The sequence below is a fragment of the Solanum verrucosum genome, unplaced genomic scaffold (genome assembly GCF_900185275.1).
Source record: "Solanum verrucosum unplaced genomic scaffold, falcon-dt-bn FXZP01000137.1, whole genome shotgun sequence".
Classification (NCBI taxonomy): Eukaryota; Viridiplantae; Streptophyta; class Magnoliopsida; order Solanales; family Solanaceae; genus Solanum; species Solanum verrucosum.
Window position 1 is genome coordinate 1,196,373 of NW_026020405.1, and position 18,441 is coordinate 1,214,813.

General features: G+C 33.0%; 2 protein-coding genes across 4 annotated transcripts in view; one reads left to right on the forward strand and one right to left on the reverse strand.

The window, feature by feature from the left end:
• LOC125840350 (AT-rich interactive domain-containing protein 2-like) overlaps positions 1–15,155 on the reverse strand; it is a 165,851-nt gene extending 150,696 nt beyond the window's left edge. Inside the window, exons 1-3 of one of the 2 annotated variants that reach the window (XR_007443729.1) lie at positions 15,061–15,155; positions 14,431–14,692; positions 7,178–8,425 (exon numbers count right to left, since the gene is read on the reverse strand). Coding sequence is in view for 1 of the 2 variants with exons in the window: in XM_049519312.1 (XP_049375269.1) it covers positions 7,283–8,425; positions 14,431–14,652 (1,365 nt within the window). In the remaining variant the exon portion in view is untranslated. Of the gene's footprint in view, positions 1–6,849; positions 8,426–14,430; positions 14,693–15,060 lie in introns of those variants that run through there. The other variant, XM_049519312.1, reaches the window with a different exon arrangement.
• LOC125840365 (high mobility group B protein 1-like) overlaps positions 8,413–18,441 on the forward strand; it is a 285,818-nt gene continuing 275,789 nt past the window's right edge. For both annotated transcript variants that reach the window (XM_049519332.1, XM_049519331.1), the window contains exon 1: positions 8,413–8,423. The gene's annotated coding sequence lies outside the window, so the exon portion shown is untranslated. The remainder of the gene's footprint in view (positions 8,424–18,441) is intronic.

The window sequence follows — 18,441 nt, forward strand, 5'->3', positions numbered from 1 at the left end:
TTAGCAGGTGACTAATGAGTAATTTCTTAACAAGAAACATTAATGATATTACTATAATATACATATAATCTTATAGTATTATTGACTAATTAGTATATATATATATATATATATATATATATATATATATACCGAATTAATATTAATTAAGCTAAATTATTGGCCTTAATGATATCAATACAATATATGATACTGATTTAGTATCAGTTAAGCGAAATTATCAGCCTTAATAATACCAATACAATATATGATACTGATTTAATATTAGTTAAGCGAAAATTATCAACCTTAATGAATGGAGGGTATGGGTTGTAACTTTTTTTTTTTAGAGAATGAGTACTTCTTGAATTACTTTGGATTGGGGTATGAACATGCAATTATTTTGAGTTTTATGACTCATTTATGTATTTTTTTTTCCCATAATAATAGATTCCATCTCCCTCTGTCTAAATTTATGTGACACTGTACAATTTTTAAGAATCAAATCTTTTAATTTTGATCATAAATTCGGTTATGAAATCTTTTAAGTTTTCAAAATAAAATTTATATATTTGAAAACTAAGTAAAAAGTACTAGAATAAGTCACAATAATAGATAATTCAAGATATTTTTAAAAATACATGAAAAAATTACAATCAAAGAAATACAAAACTTCAAATCTGAAATGTGAAGCATAAATTGGGATGGAGAAAGTAATGAGTATCACTCTATCATTGATCATCATGAGGGAAAACATATGTTAAGCTCTAACTTAAAACAACATACTCAATGATGATGTTTAGGGAGGGTAGTGTGTACACAAATTTTATTTTTACCTTATAGAAGTAGAAAAACTATTTTCAAGAAACCCTGACTCATTATGCTCTAATTCAAAAGAGAAGGATTTAAGTTTTACGAGTTTCTGTAGTGATCTCAAATTAATATAAAATGTAATAATTTTGATCACATTTTCATCCAAATTCATTTATTAAAAAAGAAAGTGAAATTGTGTGATTCCAATGTTTGGGCTATTTAAGACCAATGTTGCAAGAATAAAATGCACTTGGGTTTGATAATTGTCCAATTATGTTTTTCCAAGCCCAATCTTAAAACCTCTGGTTTGGGCTATTTGTAAGTTATCCGTTATATTGTATTGTATTGTTTGTTTATATATCATGTTTGTTTTGATTGTTAATCAAATTTTATTATATCGTTTAAATTTATCGTAAGGGAATCATGAAAAGTCTCATTTTGTGTAACTATCGATTTGGTGTGATCGCATCGTTATCTTAATAGTTTCTTTTCATTTTATCTTAATTTATTATTTAATAATTTTATTTTATTGTTTACTCTACCTCTTAATAATATCTCTACCCCATATCCTACTTCTTCTTTTTTAGATTTATCATTCAAATTATTAATGTGTGACATTATGTAATGACGGAGAATGATACAATCTATCCAAACATTGTATTCATTAAAATAATACAATATGATACGATATATATTTTGAAACGATACATAAGAACCATCCAAATAAATTAAGTTGATATCATATATACATAAAAAAGAGAACCTTAAGCTCACCTACGTGGCGTCACCAGAATCCATGATTCCCTTTTAATTTATTTATTTCCAAAACTAGCATTCTCCACTCATGAAAAGTTGTGACTTTTATGAAAAATTGTGACTTTTTTGAAGAGTTGTAACTTTTATGAAGAGTTGCGACTTTTATGAAAAATTGTGAGTTTTATGAAGGTTGTAACCTTTCCGAAAGAGTTGTGACCTTTCTGATAAGGCACAATAAATATTTGTTCACACTACCCTTTGTTGTTTATAAATAGAAGGATTTCCTCTCATTTAAAACAACGAAAATTCTGAACTACTTCTTCTTCTTCTTCTTCTTCTTTTGCACAATTAACTATTCGTGTACTTTGCTCCTATTGAGTGACTCACTTCACCATTGTTTTTTGTATCAATACACTGGTGAATAGAATCGTCCTATCTTGAGAGGATCTATTCCTTTAAACCTCGGGTACTAGAGGGGAATAATTTTCTTAAGGGTACACTATACATTTAGTGGACTCAATTTTTTCCTTTCTGTTTCATTCTATTGTTACAGATCCTGATATTTTTTTTACAGTTGCTCAAGACATCTCTTTTCAACCGAGGAACAAAACAAGATCATTTCATCCATTTTTAGTCATGCTTATTTTATTAATTGTTATTTTTGAGTATATCTTTTAAACTTTGTTATTTATGTTTCTGCAAAGTTATTGTTATAAGTATTTGTTAGTACAGATTAAATAACACACGTTAATTGAGTATTCATGCAAGTTTTCTCTACTAAAATTGTTGAAAGTAGAGTAAAAGAATTCCTTAAAGATCTGTACTACCATATCTTGAAGACAAAATTCAAATTTGTTATGTCATTGTAAACACATAAAGATCTTAAAATTTTTATCGCACCTTGATGTGCTAAGTGAACTAGGAAAAGAAGACAAAAAATAATAAACTTTTGACATAAGTTCAAGAATGTGCCGGATGAACTATAGAAGGATATGACTAGACTGCAGCCTCTTTTAATCCCAAAGAAATAGATAAACTACACAATAAATTAATTGCTCATATTCAATATGAAGTATGGACAGATTTCTCAGGTTTATTGCAAGTTGTAAATATACTTTTCTTGAAGTAATAAATGTGTTTTCGACACAATAAATTAATTGCTCATATTCAATATGAAGTATAGACAGATTTCTCAAGTTTACTGCAAGTTGTAAATATACTTTTCTTGAAGTAATAGATGTGTTTTCAACATTGTGATTGAAATAGAAGTCTAGTTTCAAATTAAACTTCATCACTCTGGTATGTTGATTTTTAAAAAATACCCAAACAAACTGAATAGTTTTGTATAATATTTTTCCTTTTCAAGTATATATAATAAGTTGAATTGTTGTCCAATATAATACATTCTCCCTTTAATTTTCATTTTAATATACTTATGATACATTTAAATGAGAATTTAAAATGATATATGTAAAGTAAAAGGTAGGGCTGAACTTTTACACGTTAGAATTAGAATATTTGTTTACTTTTTCCAGCCTTTTACATATTATTTATCTTTTCACCAACGATTATTTATTTATTAAAATATTTAATATTACCGGTTGATACATTTGATTCCTCAAAAATATCAAATAGTAACACTTCTTGGAAGCAAAATAATAAATTATAAAATCAAATTAAAGATGATTGATTGAAAAATAAATGATAAGATGTTATAATTATCATTTTCCTTTGTAGTGTTTTAGTTTAAATGACTAATAAGTTTTAAGTATTATTTTATAAATTTCATAACATTAAATTTTCGCGCGAGATGCGGATAATTTTACTAGTATATATGTAAAAGAATGTTTTAGTGGCAACATAAGTCGTTGCGAATACCGATAATAGTCGCCACTAAAAGACTATTTTAGTGGCAACATTAGTCGCTGCCAATAGCCATAATAGTCGCCACTAATAGTTTGTTTTAGTGACAAGATTAATCGCCGCTAATACCTATAATAGTCGCCACTAAAAGAATGTTTTAGTGGCAACATTCGTCGCTGCGAATACCTATAATAGTTGCCACTAAAAGAATGATTTAGAGCAACATTCGTCGCTGCTAATACGTATAATAGTTGCCACTAAAAGACTGTTTTAGTGGCAACATTAGTCGCTGCCAATACCTATAATAGTCGCCAGTAATAGTTTGTTTTAGGGACAAAATTAATCGCCGCTAATACCTATAATAGTCGCCACTAAAAGAATTATTTAGTGGCAACATTAGTCGCTGCTAATACTTACAATAGTCGCTACTAAAAGTTTGTTTTCGCAGCAACATTAGTCGCCGCCAATACCTATATTAGTCGCCACTAATAGTTTGTTTTAGGACAAGATTGCTAATACCTATAGTAGTCGCCACTAAAAGAATGTTTTAGTGGCAACATTTGTCGCTGCTAATACCTATAACAGTCGCCACTAAAAGACTGATTTAGTGGCAACATTAGCCGCCTCCAATACCTATAATAGTCGCCACTACTAGTTTTATGTATATTGCTGTTGATATTTTTATCCTTTCATTTTACACTTCTACTGCAAATCTTCTTCATAAAAAATCCCTAGTTCTTTACTTTTGGAAGTTTGAAATTCTTATTTGGCATGAAAATTAAAGTTAATGGTTTATTATTGTTAATAAAATTATTTTAATGTACTTAGACAAAGTGAGTCTTCTTGATTTGGTGTTATTTGACTAAATTAGTGATTGGGATAGCTTGTGGCAGATTTTGATCGAAATTGAAATCACAAGTTTGAAAAACACACATTATTGAAAAAAAAATAGACAAATAATGTCACTTTGATAGTATTTGTAAATGATTTATAACATGATAGGTCGAATGTAGAAAACACAAAGTCATGTCAAACCGTTAGGATTTGATGAACACTTGAACCAACACAAAACTATGTCAATTCGGTAAAGTTGTGAGTTATCCAATAAGATAGCTAGATTAAATATAATATAAAATTCAATCAATTTTCATGACTTGTATGTCACCATTTTGAATTTTTTTTCTTCCTTTTATAGCTTTAAAATCATAACAAAGAGAGGTATCATGAGTGAAATTTTGAAATCATGACAATTCGATCGAGTTTGTAACTTGTAGGCTATCCTATCAATTTATCATGACTTACATATCACTATTTTAAAATGAATTTTTATTTTATTCTTATGGCTTCGAGATCATAAAAGAGAGTTCATGATAAATATTATAGTTATGATAATTTGATCGAGTTTATGAGTTATCATCCTACCCATTTATCTTAACTTGCACAACCTAAGAATGGATCATGATCAAATTGAAGACCAGCACAAAATATGTTGTACCTCTGTTTTTGTACAAATTAAAATATCAAATTGTACCTCTATAAAGAGCACTACTAAAACCCATATTATCACAAGTTCAAAGTCAACAAATTCACAAGTGTGGAAAAGATTTAACAAACATGTTACTTTTGCAGTACATTATATTATAACATGTATAATTAGAACAAACAAATAAAAGCACAAGTTAAAATAACATTTATTTGGTTATTTTTCATTATCCTAGAAATGCCCTGAAGTTTTACTTAAAAAAATTGAAATTGTAAGATAGTGAATGTGTTTTAGTTGTATACATAGTAGTGTATTGTTAATTAATAGAACACTATAGGTTTGGAGCTCCTCAATATATTTGGACTCATTGCACCTAAGGAGTAATCTAGTGATCAATGAATTGATAGAGAATCTTGAGATTTCAGATTCAAAACTCAGAGCTATTAGAATCCAGTATAAAGTCAGATTCTATTTGAGCTTAGCTTGTAGCCATTCAACTTTGCATGCTTTCAACAAGTGTTTTTTTAATCCACGTTGTTCCATCTAATCCTCCGCGAGATTCATATGCAATTTGTTCTCTACATTTTGGGGTGACAAATGAGCGGGTTGAGTTAAATATGATTCGATCGAAAATAAGTCGGGTGAAAATGAATAGAATATTCGGCTCAACTCGACTCATATTTAATATGGATAAAAATATATATTATCCATTGGTGGTTTATTTTTTTTAAAAATAAAATCGACAACACTAGTAGTAATAATTATAGTGTAATGGGTGATGAGAAGGTAAACAATAATAATAGGAGTAATATATTTAGTGTAATTTTTCTAGTGGAGTTTGGAGAGAATGGTGTGTGCACAACCTTACCTCTACCTTGTAAAGGTAAAGAGATTGTTTCCAATAGACACTCGGTGCAAGTAAAACATATCAAAAATCAAGTATGTAAAACAAATACAATAGTGAAGAAGGCATGTTAAAAATAATAAAGAAGAGAACAATATCAACAACAGATAATACGAGATAACTGAAACAAAGAAAACAATCGATAATACTAAAATTGAAGAATAAGATAATAGGAGAACGATAATAACACTAATAAGGGAACTAGATAATGCTCGGCTACCCCCTAACCTTCTATCATAATTCTCGACTTTCATATATTTCTATCTAGGGTCATGTCCTCCATAACTTGCAAGTATGTCATGTCTTGTCTAATCATTTCTCCCCAAGATTTTCTTAACCTGCCTCTACATTTTTTTTACACCCATTATAGTCAACTTCTCACACCTCCTCACTCAAACACCAGTGCATCTTCTCTTTCACATGTCCAAATCATCTTAGTCTTGTCTACCTCATCTTGTCCATTACAGAGGTCACTTCCACCTGCCTTGGATAACTTCTTTCATGATCTTATAGTATGCCCACAAATGCATCCCAAGATTCTCATTTTCGTTACTCTTATCTTTTGACCGGCCAATACTCTGACCCATACAACATAGTTGGTCTAAATCACTTTATAAGCCTTACATTTATGCCTCGATGACAGATTTTTATCATACAAGACATCAAATGTGAGCTTCCATTTCATCCACATCGCTCCTCTACGATATGTAAAATCATCATCGTTGTGATGAGAAGACACTAAGGATTTGTTTGGTTGGAGAACAAGTTATTCTAGGTTAAGTTATCATGGGATCGTTAGTCCATCCTCAATGTGGGATAGAAATAACACTACAATCCCCAAATAACTAATCCGAGGATAAGTTATTCACAATTTTTATCCCAATCAAAAATGAGATAAACTCATACTAAAATCAATCCCAAGATTGATTATTCCTTATCCCTCGTACAAAACGAACCCAGAGGGAAAAACCAAAGCAAAAGAGGTTGAAAGAAATGAAAAGATGAAGACCAAGCAATGGTTGGGTCCATTTGGACTACATAATTTTTTACCAATCAACCTTAATAAAATTCAAACTTAAATTCACATGTTCAAGAAAAGAGGAGTTTAGCCAATGGCAAATAGCAAATTCAATTCTTAAATAAAGTCTAATAATCTTCTATTCAATAGTACTGCTGGAGTAAATCACATAAGTAGCAGAAATTGAACCCAATAATCACAAAACATTTGATACCAGCCAAGTCTTATGAATAATACTCTTCGGACATCCCATTACTCAATCTATGGAGAACTAATGCCATAGACGAAAAAGAGGCTGAACAAATGACCTTTAACGACTAATATTAACATAATTAAAGTTTCATACTTGTACTGAAAGGACCGCTCCCATCAAAATTCCTGGAGGAGGAAAGCACGAACGCTGTTAACCATCATGCTACGAAGCAAATCCTTCAGTAATCCCAAACCTGTAATTGGATACCAGGGACTAAATTAGCCGACGTAGGTATTGACTTTTCACACCCTCAGGTTTCTGCCCTTCACTTCGTTTGTGCATGTACATATCATTAATGTCATCAGCAATATCATCACTAATATTGACTGACTTATTGGATGATCTATTCTGTAAGCTCAGCTGTCGGGGGATGAAAACATTGAAGTAATAGTTGACAATGGTTTTACTGGTCTTATGCGGTAATGACTTTAATGCTTGCTTCAGAAATTTCTTTCCATTTAGTTGTGGTTTCCTTTTGACCAGTGACTCGAAGGTCGATTCTTCCTTTGATGACCATGCCTTAGAAACTTGCTCCCCCATTTCATCAAATTTCCAACTGAAGAAAGCAGGACCAAGGTCACGTTGAAGAATTAGCCTTTCCTCAGAAATGTGGCGTTTGACACAGACAGCAGTTCCCGGAGTACGACAAGAGCAAGTGTGAGGTCTGCCTTTTCCAATTACTCTAGAAGACACTTCCAAATCTTCGTTCTCAGTAGGCCAAACTCGGGTGCCTAACCATCTTGAATTTTCAGAGTTACTGGCTTCATAATCAGAGTTATCCTTGTCTGCTGGGACAGTCCAGTCTGGAACATCAGCTTGGAAACGAGGACCTACTGGAATAACAAATCTCTGAAGGTGATCACCAATGAAGTTCAACAACCTGGAGGATTGTCGAGGCAGTTGTAGAGGTCTGCTTCTTGATCCTTTCACAGAGAACAAGCTTGAATTATGAACCGCATCATCCAAGTTTTCTAAGGAGGCGACGGATGGAGTCCGGTTAACACGACTCAACAGGTCTGAACCATTTGCTGACTCATCAGAATCAACTAAGGAAGAGAAACCTTTACGACCAAAATCTGTTGCATCATTGTGGAGGGAGAATTCTGAAGATAACTGCTCTTGAACATTGTCTGCAACTGTTAGTGAACTACGTGCACTGTGTGAACTCAAGAAAACCTTTTGACCAGAACTTTTTGCAGACTTCCCTGAATCAAGTAAGCATGAAATACTGGAGGCATGAGAAATATGCCTTCTACTTAGTTTTGATGCACTTTTCTGGTTAGATTTTTCTGCTTCTGCTGGAAGTCCAGGAGATCTTAACTGATCTTTGACAAATTGTTGAAGTTTTCTTTTCCTCTGTCAAAAGAATCAGGAGAATATATTATTATTAGTATGACAGAATTAAAGCAAAATGGGAAAAAGAGCACCTGAAAATATAATTGTCCAACTAAATCAGGGATTGCCCTGAAGCAAGCACATTGAACCATCCATGTGGCTGAGAGCCCTCAAAGCCCAGACACAACAACGCAATTATCAGGGGCGCGATCTACCACTGAGGCCTGAGCTAATAGCCCATCATACGAGCCTCACACTGGGGGCCCGCTATGCTAACAGTGAGAGAAACCCCATTTCAAACTTAAAGAAGTCAAGACAACCACAAGAACATGGATTTTCAAATTTCACTAAGGATTTTTGATACATTAAGAACACGAAATGGAATTGATCTTGTTGATTAGTGATACCACAAGATGTGCCCGGGTAATGGGTAAAAGGAGGTAGAACCCTCAAGTATGCTCTAGTTCCTATTTGTGTTCAAGTATGCAGCCAATGCTCTGTTTGCGTTTCTGTCCCAAGCGCTGGGTGACGAACTTACAAAATTTAATGGGCCCTCAAGGGAAAGGAAGGTACATGTGAATTTGCATACAGTTGTTTTAAAGTTCATCAGCAATCCATTTGAAAAATGTGCTTGCGCATCCATCTATAATTCGTTCATTTTACAAGGAAATTTATACAAAATCCACAGTAAATGATTCACTAAATGCCTCTCCATGAAGCATAATGATTAGGAGTACAAGTTTAAATCAAACTACTTCCATGGCAAAGAGAATTAGTATTAGCCTCATACATTGGTATTGACAAATTTATCAAACCTACAGATGCAGATGTGCATCTATCTATACAGCGAAGACACAAATTGTCATCACGGTCACCTGTTCTTCGTCATCTTCAAAGTATGGAAGAAAATCATATGTTCTTTCTTCTCGAGCCTCCCAATTCCATGTCGCTTCTTCATCAATTCAATTTCACAACTCACCACCACCTTGTTGTTGCTTGTGTTGTATATACTCGTGTCATAACCAACAAACATACTTGACATTTGGATCGTCAAGTTTAGCTCTCCCTTGTTGTGGTAGATGAGCATAATCTATGCTCCCAAAGATTCTCAAAGTATTGACACTTGGCTTTCCTTTAAACCATACTTCTTTGGGGGGTTGATTTCTAACATTTTTGGTTGTAGAACAAGAAACAGTCTCAGCCCAAAATTCTTTTGGCATGCTTCCAACTTTCAACATACATCTGGCCTTGTCAAGAATTGTTCTATTCTTCCTCTCTGCAACTCCATTCTATTGGGGTGAGTAAGGTATCGTTGAAAGGCAACAAATTTCATGAGACTGACATAAATCATTAAATTCTTTTTAAGAAAATTTGTCTCCTCTATCGGACCTTAAAGCTTAATTTCATAATCGTTTTTTCTACAAGTGCTTTGAAACTTTTAAAAGCAACAAATGCTTTGGATTTTTGCTTCAAGAATAAACCCAAGTCTCTAGCAAGATGTATTATTTTTGTCAAAAGAAGGTGGATTGATTGGACCACAGACATCGTGTGAACAAGCTGAAATGGCTTGGTTGCTCTTGACGTGGCCTTTTCGGAAAACTCCTCCTTGCTTGTTTCCAAGAATACAAGTTTCACACAACTAATTAGAATGGTTGATTGAAGGAATCTCATATACCATGTTCTTTTCTTCCATTGATTTGTGTGCTTCAAAATTCAAGTACCCAAATCGCATGTGCCAACACCATCATTCATCTTGCAATTAGCCTTCAACCACTTTTGCATCAATTGTCTAAAGATTCAAAGAAAAAAAATCTATTCCTTGTCATACACAATTTTGCAATTAATTTTTCACTTGAATCTCTAAGTCAAAGATGCATATCATGTCCTTTTTCAAGAAGCTAGCCCAAACTCAGTATTTTTCTCTAACTTTGGCACATAGTAACATTGTTAATCAATTTGTGGCCACTATCTGTACAAGAGATTAAAATCGTACCTATCCCTTCAATTTGTACCTTTGAAGTGTCTCCAAAGGACGCGTTGCACGTTGCCTTCTTAGTGAGTTCCACGAACTTGTCTTTGCATGCACGCATATGGTTGCTAGCTCTATTATAACGATACCATGAACTACATCATCCTTGTATATTTTTTTGACGGCCATTAACAATGTTAAACTCATCTCTTTCTTTCTTGAATTCTTGACGTCAACAAGATTAGCTTTAATCTTCAACATTACCATGACATTCTCAAGAGTAATGTCCAAAATTTATGGCAGTTATAGCACTCAATTTTAGATTTGTTATGCCTTATTTCGTTGGTACCTTGATAATAGCCACGTGATCTTCCTCCTCATTGTCTACGACCACGACCTCTAAATGGTTGTTGGCTTCACCCTTCATTGTTAAAGTCGTCGTTGATGCTTTTTGCTCTTCCAAGAGTGTTATGTCCTTTTTCACTTCCTTAATCTTTATAGGATACTTTGTTTTAAGAAGTTGCTCTAGTGGCTCTTTTTTTCTCCTTTTGTTCTTTTCTTCGTAAGCCTGTAAAGAACTTTCCATTGGCTCCACCGTCATGTAGGCTAAATCTTTAGGCTCTTCAATAGCACACATAATCAAATTTAGGTGCTAAAGAGCGAAGTATCTTTTTCTACCACACGCACATTGTCTACTCTCTCCCCATATCTTCTAAATTGATTCACAGCTGCCATCACTTTTGAACAAAAATCTAAAACAGATTCTGATTATTTCATTTTTAAAACTTCAAACCAGCCCTTAAAATTTAAAGTTTTACCTTCTTCACTTATTCAACTACTTGGCGATACTTTGTCCATCCAATTTTATGTGACACAACTTAACTAGACTCCAAGTTTGAGGGTTTGTTTGGAGACTCTGAAATCAAGAGATCTAATCAGAATCTACTCTAAAATCTACTTCCAAAATGATCTATTATCTACCATAATCCAACCTGTATTTGATCTCAATTTGGTAACTTTTCAATGTTAATCACAATTTAACTTCATTTAGCAACATAACTGAACTATATTATTATGTTTTGATTATATATAACACTAAAACAAAAGTCATTGACTAAACTAATTCCCATAAACTTCAATTGCAGTCATACTAATTGATGTGTTGTGTTTTAAACTATTTTTCTCCATTACTCCAAATCTCCAATACAGTTCACTGGGGTGTAGCTTAGTCTCCTTATTTCTAAAGGTGGAAAAAGATACACATATGTGTAAGACTAACCAACTCTACAAGGACAAGACAATAAAGAGCCATTATAGAGGCAAATATATTTATAGAAACATCATAAAAGAGCATACCCATGAAACGTCATTATCAAAAAGAGTCATCGCATCTCGCACTCTTAACATCTGATTCCATTATGGTAGAGCTTTCTGATGTGATACAGAATCACAAGGATCTATAGCAAGTATTTTCAAATGAGCTAAAAATTTTGCATCAGAGTACCTCCCAAACATCAAAATATTATTCTTTACTTTTGGCACATAGTAAACATCATTAATCAATTTGTGGCCACCATCTTTATAGACAATTAGAATCATACTTATCCCTTCAATTTGACTTTGAAGTGTATCCAAAGAACATGTTCTTAGTGAGTTCCATAAACTTGTCTTTGCATCCACACATGGTTGCTTGCCACATTATCATGATACCACGAATAACAATCATCCTTATTTTCTTTTTTTTTACGGCCATTAACAATATTAGACTCATCTTCTTTCTTGTCGTCAACAACGTTAGATTTCCCTTCAACATTACTATGACATTCCCAAGAGTAATGTCCAAAAATTTATTGCAGTTGTAGCACTCAATTTTAGAGTTGTCGTACCTTTTTTCGCTGGTACGTTGATAATAGCCACATTATTTTCCTCCTCATTGTCCATGACAATGACCTCTAAATGGTTGTTGGCCTCTCCCTTCATTGTTGAAGCTGTTGCTAGTGCTTCTTGCTCTTCAACGAGTGCCACAACCTCTTCCTCATCCATTTTCTCTATAGCTTTTTTCACCTCCATAATCTTTGAAGAATACTTTGTTCTAGGAAGTTGCTTTAGTGGTTCTTCTTTTCTCCTTTTGTTCTTTTCTTTGTGGGCTTGTAAAGAACCTTTCAATTGCTCCACCTTCATAGAATCTAAATCTTTGGACTCTTCAAGAACACACACAATCAAATTTAGGTGTTACAGAGTGAAGGATTTTTCTACCACAAGCACATCGTCTACTTTCTCCCAATATCTTCTTAATTGATTCACAATCGACCATCACTCTTGAACAAAAATTCAAAACGTATTATGATTCCTTTCATTTTTAAAACTTCAAAATCACCCCTTAGAGTTTGAAGTTTTACCTTTTTCACTTTATCAACTCCTTGAAGAGAATTTTCTAAAATCTCCTAAGCTTTCTTTGAGGTGGTTGCATCGGACAACTTCTCAAACATGCCATCATCAAAGCAATGATGGATGAGAGACATGGCTTGTTGTTGTTGATCCTTCTTTCTTGTCTTTGTCAAGACATCCTTTTCATTTGGAGATGGAGTTTCCTCATTAGTGGGTTTAGTATACCCTTTTGTTTACTATTTCCCACACATCTTAAAAGTCAAGAATGACTTTCATTCGTACACACCATTTCTCATAATTTTCTTTTGTGAGATTGGGATACTGAAAAGACAGTGGACTATTATTTGTTATGGCTCTGATAACCACGTTGTTGGGAAATACTAATTCCACCACATAATAATATCCATGTTACATAACAAGAATAAGAGAATAACATGGACACCATATCTTTTTAACATGGAGAAATGAATACACTTGAGAACAGCAATACAATACCAATATAGTGAGAAATATTACAACTTGGTAGTCTTAAAAGACTACACTGCTCTCAATGGAAACAACTTTCTTTATTTGGGGTACCTCACTATAACAGTACTAACACACTATTTTTCTTCACAGATTATTTTCTACCACTATCTGTATTTGGCAATTTAATTTGCAAATCAAGATTTCATAAATAGTTACAAGTCTAATTAATCAACTTCATTTTATATTGTTTATTTTATTACGTCCTGCAGAAATGATGAATTGTCGAAGCAGCATATCAAGTCTCCCTACTACTGATCATTTATGCACAGTGGGCTAGGAGAAAATGAGATGATGTGTTTTACATTCTACAGAAAGCAGTCAAATGGACTTGAAACTCATAGTACTAGATAGTCCAATAAGCATTTTCATCAATATGGCCAGCTAACCAGCCAATCTGTACAATGACAACCACGACACCTCAAATCCTAAACAAGTTGGAGTCGCCTTACCGTCAAATCAGTATGTAGCCACAAATAACACTCTCAATCTTGGATGGGATATAAGCTAAATAAGACTTACACAGATGACATATGCAATGATGTCATGAAAAAAGACTCGAAACACAGAGTATGCCAAAGGGATACACATGTATGTAGTATATATTTGTTTCTTTAGCTTAAAATTAATATTTTGTCCATCCAATTTTATGCGACACAACTTAACTAGACTCCAAGTTTGAGGGTTTGTTTGGAGACTCTGAAATCAAGATGAGAGCTAATCTGAATCTACTCTAAAATCTAGTTCCAAAATGATCTATTATCTACTGTAATCCAACTTGTATTTGATCTCAATTTGGTAACTTTTCAATGTTAATCACAATTTTACTTCATTTGCAACATAATTGAACCATATAATTATCTTTTGATTATATATAACAACAGATAGCATTTAAATGAAAGTCATTGACTAGAGTAATTTCCATATACTTCAGCTGCAGTCACACTAATTGCTATGTTCTGTTTTAAACTATTTCTCTCCATTACTCCAATACAGTTCATTGACGTTTAGCTTAGTCTCCTTATTTCTAAGAGTGGAAAAATATACACATCTGCAAGACTATAACCAATTCCACAAGGACAAGACAATAAAGAGACATTATAGAGGTAAATATATTTATAGAAACATCATAAAAGGCACATACCCATGAAATGTCATTATCAGAAAGAGTCATCGCATCTCGCACTCTTAGCATCTGATTCCATAATGGCTTTGCTTTCTGATGTGTTACGGAATCACAAGGATCCAGAGCAAGTCTTTTCAGCAGAGCTAGCATTTCAGCATCAGAGTACCTCCCAAACACCAACTTCCCTTTTTCTTCAGTTACACTTCCTCCCTCCTTCTTCACACCCCCCAATGCAGCCATCTTTCAGCTTACACTAATTGCTGTTTTCCTAATTTCAACCCTGAAATTGAACATGTGCAACAATAACAATGATTATCACAAACTCGACGCATATTCAATTTCGAATTTCAGAATGGATAGATCTAGGCTATCAACAACTGCAGTTACTAACTTTAAGCAGAATTAAGCAGATACATAAACTTAAATTCAGTTAAATGCATTATCAAATCGTCTTTTTTAAGATTAAATGGCTAGAAGTTATCTGTACATGATCATATATGACAGACGCCGGAGCTGAAATTCCACCGGAAAAAGGATAAACCCTAACCCTAATAGCGGAGGTGCTCATCAATGAGTTTTTTTTTTTTTTTTTTTTTTTTGTCATATACAAATAGATTTAAAAGTACATAGCAAATATTGTATGTGTACCTTTTGGTTGCTTTGCTCTGTTGCCTTTGACAAATCCCTCCTCTCTTTTATTTTTATTTTTTTTGGTTTTGGTTTTGGTTTTTTTGAAGAAATTTTTACAAGCCCTTCTTTTTTGTGGGGGTGAGGAGTGAGGTTTGGGGGTGAGGGGAAGGGGTATTTATATAGAAGGTTCGATTGAATTTGGGCGGGTTTAAATAAATTACTATATTGGGTCATGATCTAATATGTTTAAAGTTTAATGGATTAAGACAAACTAGGTGAATTTGGGCTTCGGTTAGATGATCCAATAAAAAAAATTCACGAGACTCTCTATTTGATCGTCTTCATTTAATACGTTTCACTTTTTAAAAAAAAGTTTAACCAGTGTTCGGTATTAGGTAATTCAGACTTTTTTCTTCTTAGTTATTGTACAATAACATTTTTTCGATTTATAGCAACTGAAGTATAATGCTTTGAAGAAGTGATCTAGAATCTCGAATATGACAAGTGAGTTCATATCAAATGGGTGTTGTGAAAAAGCTTGAAACATTAGCAAGACACTATTTTGCAAAATGGATTTGTTAAATATGTTATTGGTTTGATTGAATTTGAATAGATTAAAATAAATTGCATTAATATTGAGTCATGATCAACATATTTTAAGTTTGATGAATTAAGATAGACCTGGTCAATTTGGGTCTCGGTCAGATAATCCAATGTAAAAATTTTTATGGGACATCCCATTTGGTCGTCCCTGTTTAATTTGTAATCATTTTCCGAAAAACGTTTTATTGGTACTTAGTGTTAGATAACTTTAGCTTACCAAGAAGATGATCTTAGATGGTTATGAAGAACACATATAATTAAGGGTGGAAAGTTAGTTAGATAGTTGAGCATTCTCTTGCTTATTTTTCTATATTGTTAGTCATACTATTATTGGTGGTATTACTCTTATAGTTTTTTATCCTTTGAGTTTGGTTAGTATCTATGGTTTTTTACACCTCTATTATTGTCATATCCTATTACTAGAAGGGTATGGCTCATGCTCGAGCACGGGTCCAACATTGTACACTTTAAAGCAATAGATGCATAAGATACACAATTACAAACATTATCAATACATCACAATTCTATTGAGGCAAAAGTATGTTGAATAAATATCCAAGTTTAGACCAAAAAACACCTTTCATATGAGAAAAGAAACGGTCTTTCTTTTACATCAACAAAGGCGTATACGAATAGGAATTATCCATTATCGTGGGAACTATAAATTTCTAATCAAAGAATCCTACAAGTGCAAAATTAGTTCTACCCACTAAAAGAACAAAATTGTAGTATATGAGTTATTAAGGAAATATTCATAAGAACCATCTGAAGTCTAACATAAAATATCAAGTTAATTCATAACGTTGTCTATTGCATCTGAGTACCAGCCCAATACCAAACTAAAAAAAATGGAGGAATTCAGAGGTCCTATTCACAAACCATTCAAACGTCGTCTAATATATTAACATACATCTTTGCAGCATTTCAAGCCTACCTATAATGCTTCCAAGTTTTGACTGGCAATGGCAAAGTTAAGCATCTAAGTTAATTGTGCAAAAGAATATGGCAATATAAGCTTTACAACATACTATTTTACAATTATATATAATATACAAGGTGAAGTACCAACACAGCTCTACAAAGTTGTACGAATAACATCAAAAATCGTACCACACTATTGTGCCCTATTCACTGGTAAATAAATGTGTTTTACCTCTTATTATTTTCAATTATTTTGCTTTAGTTCTTTAGTCAGATTTTCATATTTTTCGTCTATCTTTTTCTTTTCTATTTTTCATTCTCTCCATTCTCACTCTTGGCGGAAAAGGAAAAGAAGAGACTTAGAAATGAAGGTGTTACATTTTCGGAGGGGAGATCAAATTGATGGAAAATTAAACAATAGTGATTTGACTCCCGAGCTGGTGCATCAATTTAGTGATGAAACTTCACATTTGACTTTAAAAAATGGAGGTAATTTTTCTTTCCAATGGTAAATTTCTAGGCTCCCCTTTCAATTTCTGGGTTTAATTATTTTTTTATGAGATATTAATTCCTTATTTATTAAAGTCAAAAGAAATTTACCATTGGAATGAAAAATTACCTCCAAATTTGTAGTCAAATGTGAAGTTTTATCACCAAATTGATGCATCATCTTGAAAGTCAAACTACTCCTCTAATTTTCCATCAATTTGCTCTCCCTTTATGAAAATATAACACCTCCATTTCTAAGTCTCTTCTTCTCCTTCTTCGCCAAGAGTGAGAAAAGAAAAAGATGACGGAAAATATGAAAAACTGACCAACGAACTAAAGCAAAATAATTGAAAATTAGAGGAGGTAGGACACATGTTTATTTACCGGTGAATAGGGCTCAATAGTGTAGTACGATTTTCAATGCTAGGTAATTTTTCATTCCAATGGTAAATTCCTTTTTCTTTTTTTTCCTCGCAAATTTACCACTAGACAGTGTCTAGTGGCCTTTTATTAAACATAAAAATATTAATAGGGATAAGTGCAAGCAAGAGGGGCTAGGCATTACTTTACTAATCCTAATGAAGTACCTAACGTCTACTACCTAACAAGCATGAAGAAAATAAGAGTTAGAGAGAACTAAATATTTTTTGATCACCACAGAGTTTGTAATACACTCCATGATGATATTACAAATGAGAATGCTTAAATAATGTAAAAATATGCCAATCAAGAAGAAAGTTGAGTTATCAGCCTTAAACTTTCTATTACAAACTCATGAATGAAAAAAGATTGATTGCCTATCAAAAGTAACTTGAAGTATTTTTCTCTTGTCTTTTTCTTCAAACCTATCCAACAACACTTGATAATTCATACTTTCTTTATGGATTTATTGTATCTTGTTGAACCTATTGATATCATCAAATGGTTCTGCTTTGCCTGTCGCATCGGTAGGTGCTTTGGAACAAACTCCTCAGTCATTTTACCGTCCCAACTATATTGCCTTCCATGTGTCTTCTTTTTGTTTTTGTTACTTCCACTTCTTTGTTGCCTAGGTGATATATTTCCTTCCTTAGACACTCTATCAAAGCATATGTCCAACATATCTTCCTCATCTTCATCAAGAGAATCCTCACCCAAATCAAGCATATTGTCTTCCTCAAGAGAATTCTCGCCCAAATCAATTGTATTTGACACTAAGGCCCTTGACTCATTCTTCTTTGCAATCACACATTTAGGCACAAATATGGGATCTTCTGGACTTAATTTGCTATTCAAAGTAGGTGGTGAGACCTGTTTTTCTTGGATCAAATCGTTGTCATTCTCTATTAACTTTACTTGCTTTCCAGTAGTCATCGATAAAACATCAAAGTTATTCGAACATAATAG